This window comes from Macrobrachium nipponense, chromosome 29, assembly GCF_015104395.2.
Source record: "Macrobrachium nipponense isolate FS-2020 chromosome 29, ASM1510439v2, whole genome shotgun sequence".
Classification (NCBI taxonomy): domain Eukaryota; kingdom Metazoa; phylum Arthropoda; class Malacostraca; order Decapoda; family Palaemonidae; genus Macrobrachium; species Macrobrachium nipponense.
Genome location: NC_061092.1, coordinates 50,784,800 through 50,791,477, shown reverse-complemented (window position 1 = coordinate 50,791,477; position 6,678 = coordinate 50,784,800). Strand labels below are relative to the sequence as shown.

General features: G+C 39.1%; 1 protein-coding gene across 1 annotated transcript; it reads left to right on the top strand.

Moving 5' to 3' along the window:
- The first annotated feature begins 634 nt into the window (after positions 1–634).
- On the top strand, positions 635–982 carry LOC135206337 (uncharacterized). The gene has a single exon (XM_064237758.1). It carries the CDS (start codon positions 635–637, stop codon positions 980–982), a length of 348 nt encoding a protein of 115 aa, XP_064093828.1.
- The last annotated feature ends 5,696 nt before the right edge of the window (positions 983–6,678 follow it).

The window sequence follows — 6,678 nt, the reverse complement described above, 5'->3', positions numbered from 1 at the left end:
TAAAAATATACTGACGACAACACAAGTGTATTAATCAGCCCCTTCCTGGAACTATGTTAACAAGTGAAACTAATCCTAGAAACTCTAGAACTTAGTAAGGTTAACATAAGGAAGATTCTCCACCTCAGGAAGCTGACACAACTCTCCAGGAACTCCGAGCCACAGCAAGAGCAGACCCATCATGTACCCGTCTTCTATACTGCGTAACTTTAGGATTCCCCTCAAACTGTTTTGACCTTCACAATTCCTTACTACCATTGTGGAAATTGAGGGATCACCTTTCAACTGATGATGACCTTGTTCTTTATGAAGAAAGAATTGTGGTTCCTTCCGCCCTTCACCGTCACACACTCGCCTGTCTTCATGACAGTCACCGAGTTGTGGAAGCCACGAAGTCTCGGCTGACTTTTTTAGCATCGCTGGAAAATCCTTCCTCGTTGTCACTGACTGACTCTCTGAATGGACTGTTGTTGTCCCGTGCAAAGGTGACACCACTGCCTCCAACTCCATAAGGATTTTTTGTCGCTACTCCAGTGAGGTTGGTGTTCCCCTCCACCTTAGGACTGATGGCGGACTGCAGTTCACCAGCTTAGATTTCCAGGATTTCTAGAAACATTGGGGTGTCCACCACGTGATGTCTTCACCACGCTACCCACAGTCCAATGGTCATGCCGAAGCTGCCATGAAATCCATTAAGCACTTGATCCTCAAGACAGCACCTTCTGGCAATATAAACTGTGAGGAGTTTGACCAGGACCTTTTGGAACTGCGTAATACCCCCAACATCACAGGCTGCTCTCCAGCACAAATCTTGTATGGCCATCCACTCTGTACCTGCGTACCTGCTCATCCACAGTCTTTCTCGAAGGAGTGGCAATCCAAGTCTGAGGACTGTGGCCATCGTGCAGCCACCCACGCTGAACACGTGAAGATACAGTATGATCAGCATGCCCACCCACTTCCCAGATTGAACATTGGCTAAACAGTAAGGATCCAGGATCCGACTTCCCACCACCGGGACAAGGTTGGTGTCGTTATGAGCTGTGGTATATCAAGGGACTACGAGTGGCCGCATTAGTTGGCGTAATTGCCGCTTTCTACATCCAGTGCCACCCCCCGGTGATGATCCTCTTCCCAGCATCCCTGTGGCCCCTTGCACAGACACAGAAAAGTCCTTAGTATCTAACCCTCCAGTTATCCCAAGCAGATCTCAAAGGCTTAGTGGAAAAGAGCCCACTTGAGATGGAACTACGAGCGTGAGGGGGGAGGGAGGTGTAGATAAATGAAATGTGAGACTGCACATTTACCATTATTTTACTATGATGCTTATATTCATTACATTATCATGTACTCTTCTGTTATGAATATTATCAATGTCATGTATAATAAATACACCTATATACTATATTTTGTATTTACAATGTTTCATTATGAATATGGCAATGACCTGAGGACACGGTAACATTGTATTTTTCCTGCCTCCGACCATTGCATATCAGTGGTTCGTCCTGTCTTCTCCTGAGACGGATGTCTCTCCATCTACTTGTATATACTACTCTTAATGAACCTACTTGCTTCTACATAGTGTTTCCTTCTCCCTTCAAGAGAAACAGTCACAGGATGTAGTAAGCCCTATCATGGCTCAGTAAGGAGCCCCCAACACTAGTGTTCTCTTAAATGTATGTTTAAAATTTAATATGTTTCAAGTTGGTTATAAAGGAGTGAGCTTAATGGGGCACAATAGCAACACTCTAATTATGCATTCCCGGTTGCTCCAGGATCCCTCCAATTATGGTCTTTGGAAACCTACAAGCATCTGCCCTGCATTATTTAAAGAGGTTCCAAAGCCTCTTTCTGATACATGAGGTAGCTGCCAGCTCCTTACACTAATCAGCTACGTCATGCATCAGAGAAGAGGCTTTGGAACCTCTTTAAATAATGCTGGGCAGATGCTTGCAGGTTTCCAAAGACCAGGATTGGAGGGATCCTGGGACAACTGGGGAAGCATAAATGGAGTGTTGCTATTGAGCCCTGTTACGATCACTCCTTCGTCTAATGAATGACCATCCCTGCAACCACTACCCAGTGAGTGCAGGCTAAACTGCTCTCATGTTGTGGAGCTTTTGTGCCTTGTTGGAGTCCCCAGACGAGCTTCTGTGCCATTTATTGTGGACTTCCTACCCATGCGGCCTGCTGGTGTGGCCATTGTGACCATTCCTTGGGGATTTTCATGGCTGGAGGAGAATGCATTCAAAAGTAATAAGATTCTGGGTGTTCATGGCTGTTGGATGTTTGGTAAGTTATGGGATGCTGCTGTTCACTCCTGGCAAAAAAAATTTTTGCCTAGGCAAATTGTGTTGCTCACATTTGGGATTGTCAAACGACAGGGAGACCCTATGTTAGTGTGACAGTGATAAGAGGTATCCTGGGGACAAACTATTAAAAACTGTCCATGGATAAGCGGATGTGCAACTGTAGGAGTACTCAACCAACACCCCACTTTTTCCTTTTCAACTAGTCACATTAGAAAGACTACTGAATTAAAAGCACAGATAGAAATATTGAAACGGAGACACAAAGAGGGATGACTCAAGAAAAGTTCAAATTAAAGCATAGATATTTGAAATGGAGTGTTCCTAATAGAAATAAACAAACCCCCTACCATCTACATGCTACTTGGGAATGACATAAATAGTGTAGAACAAGAGGGAGACCTTGGAGTCATTATTACCAAGGACTTAAAATCCACAAAACAAAAATGCATAAAAATTGTTTGAAAAGAGGGCACAGAAACTAGTGGCTACATAATGAGGCAGTTCATATACAGAAACAAGGAAATGGTGCTGTAGCTCTACACATCAGTAGTTAGACCTCCTCTTGAATATGCAGTACAGTTTTGGTCACTAACAGGAAGAAAGGACATAAATATATTTGATGGGGTACCAGCAAGAGTCACAAAGTTAATTCCATCCATCAGGTAAATAGTTTACCAAAGACGACTAGAGAACCTGAACATATATTTTAAATGTTTCTATTAGTTGCCCTCGAATTCGCCATGTTTCAAACATGACAATTTCTAGGACAAGTAATAGAAACATTTAAAATACTGAAATCCATAACAAAAGTACACAGTAACCTGTTTACTTCAAACGAAAACCAGATAAGAAATAATGGATGGAAACTAGAACTGAAGAGATACAGCACATCTCGTTGTGGGAGCTTCTTTACATACAAGATATGTGGCAGAAGTTGTCAACAGCAACAGTGTGGAAGAGTTTAAATGAAAGCTAGACAAAATCATTAGGACACTGTGAATGAGCAGTAAAACCTGCTCCTTGAGATAAGTGAGCACGCGAAGTCTCCTCGGATGGACCAATAAGTCTTTGAGACATCATCATCCTTGTAACTACTTGTAACTCTCTCTCTCTCTCTCTCTCTCTCTCTCTCTCTCTCTCTCTCTCTCTCTCTCTCTCTTTCCTTCATTCTTATTGCTTACCGCTCGCCTCCTGATAAAAAAATTCAGTTCGATCCTGTTTATGTACAAATTATTTGAACCCATTTTGTTTAAGCACTGTCATTTTCGCTGCTGCACCTGTATAAATGGCGTGCATTTAGCTGGAGCAAGTCACTACCATAGATGAAATAAGAGAGAGAGAGAGAGAGAAGAGAGGAGGAGAGAGAGAGAGAGAGAGAGAGAGAGAGAAGCGAGAGAGAGAGATGAGAGAGAGAGAGAAGAGGAGAGGAGAGAGGAGAGAGAGAGAGAGATAAATAACAGACGTGAATGATAACTGCCGCGTTAAAGGGAATGCACATCATTTCAAAATTAATGATGTGAGGATTATGAGACAATTCTTGGTCCACAGAGCGAAATCATAAATAAGATTTTCTCTTTGATTTCCTTTAAGCCTTCTTGTCCGTACGTCTTCATCTCTACATACCTCAGAAGATTCCGCGTTGACATCCGAATTTTCTTTATTTTGGAAGCCAGGTAAAAAATTAACCTCAATTTAGCTTCGTTCCATGTGCCTCCACAGCATTTTCTCTTTACTTCCTCCGTTTACTGGAGAGTTTCCAGCTCTGAAATGGGTCGAGATGTAGTCGTATATCATGTAGTGAAATATAGGATTCTGAAGACGTGAGGCTGATCTAAAACCTTCGTCTCTGTTTTTGGTAGAGAATTTCTATGCATTCCACAACCAGGCCATTTCTAGTTTTGTCTGTTTATCTGTCATATCAATTGTGGCTGTGCTTTTCCGAATTGTGTTGGTGTTTGTAAATGATAATGAAAATAAATAGCAGAAAAAATTGATAAAAAAGGCTTACATCAAAGGCATGGAAGGTTTTGATGTGATCAATGAAGTTCGTGACAAAAGAAAAATAGAAACAAAGTTTTCCTAATGCCACAGTGACAAAAAGGATTATTTGATGTGTTTCATAACATTATACAAGTGGAGTTGTAAAAAAGAATATGGAGGTGGAAAAATATGATAAACCATAGGTATTAAACATAATAATACAATACAGTTGCAAACGGATGGCTAAGAGCTTTTATTCACTGATTAAAAACAAATAAGAAGGTATAAAGTTGTTTCAGGGCAACCAGAAAAGTGTAATTTTCTTGGAGATTAATGTTAAAGGAGCAAGTGAGTTGAAATGAAAACGAAACAAAATATAACACTGGTAAGATTAGGCAATGGAATTTCCAGACAAAAAAATAGAGAAAGATCATAATCCTCCAGTCATGAGCTGGAAAAGAGAAAGGTGCAAAGTCTAGGATGGAAAATGCGCAAAGAAAAACCATTCACCAGAAATAAAGAAAAATGAGATAAGCGCAATAACAACCATGAAAGGTGTTTTGGAGAGATGCCATTGCAGATGAAAGGAAATGATTCTCAAACTCAAAGTGAAATATTGCAATGATGGGTCAAATAAAGTAAGGAGAATGCTAAGAAGGTACAGTCACGTTACAAAGTATTGCATCAGTTGCCTTAATGTTTCAGAACCGTAGGTATATACGGAAGTATTCAGCAAGCGGTATCTGGCAGTTATTCGCCTGGCCGGGTGGGCGGATGATGTTCTATGGTGACAAACTAAGTTTTTGTTAATTGGTCACAAGTTGCCTAGAGCACGATCATTTTCCTGCACACGGCTGGCTTACTTTAAAACAGGGGTTCTCAAAGTGGTCGGTATCGAACCCCAGGGGCAATAGGATCATCCAAGGGGTCTATGAATAGTCAGGGGGTTAAAAGGAGGTCGATGAATAACTGAGTCAGGGGGTCGATGAATAACTAACGTGTCGGAGAATTAAGTTACATATGGTCGTACATCTAAAGTTCCAAACATATTTTCTTACTTGGGGTTACTTTTTTTTATCATACTGAATGTCAAGCACCAAACTAATTCAACTCTCATTGATTCGGACATTGTTTTTTTTTTTTAATTCTAGTCAAGGGGTCGATAGAAAATTTGAAACTTCATAAGGGGGTCGAGGAGTTAAAAAGTTTGAGAACCCCTGCTCTAAAACAAGAAACCGAGTCACTCGCTAATGTAGATTATGGCAGACGAGCTAAATAACATTGTTGAAAGGAAATTAAAACTATTATGGTTCTTTCGTGTGTTTCTTCATTAATCATTGTGGTATTAATTTTTCTTGTAACTCGGCCTAACAATTTTTTTCGGTCTGAAAAGGGTTTTATTTTAGCACTCAAAATTGTAGGCCATTATGTTTTGCGTATACAGAGTTAAAAACAAAACAATTTATCACATTTTATTTATTTGTCATAATCAAATAGAAAAAAAATGTAAAACAAATGTTTGGCTAGGCCTAATGGTCAGTGAAAGGCGGAGAATCGTATGATATGCAGCATGATTTTGTTTATAAGTATTAGAGTGGTATTCGAGTTTTACAACCGTTATACAAATATATAAATGATCATTTCAGTGTAGAGTGGCCTCATTCTGAAACTTTATGGCTGAGGACTGAATTAGTGGCTTCTCGAGATAAAAATGTTTACACTTTCCATAATGAGGCAAAAAGGGGAAAAAAATGTATTTCCATATATTAGTTATATCCGTAATGGGTCGTAGATAATATTGGTAGTGAGCAAAAGGTTGAAACAACATTAACAAATTTCATTTAGTAGAAAAATATCAACAAATAAAAGTTCAATAAATGCTTTAGAATATAAAGATAAGTCAATATATTCTTTCGAACAAAATTAAAGAAAAACAACAGTAAATTATGTTTATCCCATATAATTAGTAAGAGTGCAGTTTCTAGCCAGTTTCAGTATGAACGCTATTGAAGCCGTTCACACAAATGTCGTTACCAGTTTCGATCATTCTAGGCCTCTGTGACTCGCATTAAACCGTTCATTTGTAAAGAAAAAAAAATGAAAAACAATATTTTCAATTTCCTTTTCTGGTATATCTAAATTCTCCTTTATATTTATAGAAATATTCTGTCAATTTCACTTTTTTATTATATTAAAAAAAAAAAAAACTGCCATACGTAAGATTTATAAGTTATCGTGCATCAACACAAGTCTTCTCAAATTTCGGTGTTCCGAACCGCAGATTTAGGTCAAGCGGAATGTATTTATATTAATTTAAGGATGTTATAAATTATATAATATTGATGATATTATATTTCATATGCTAACTTGAAATAATATTTTT

What these genes read in the sequence shown, in the direction of transcription:
- LOC135206337 (XM_064237758.1), top strand. Translation starts at nt 635, where the DNA reads ATGTCTTCACCACGCTACCCACAGTCCAATGGTCATGCCGAAGCTGCC.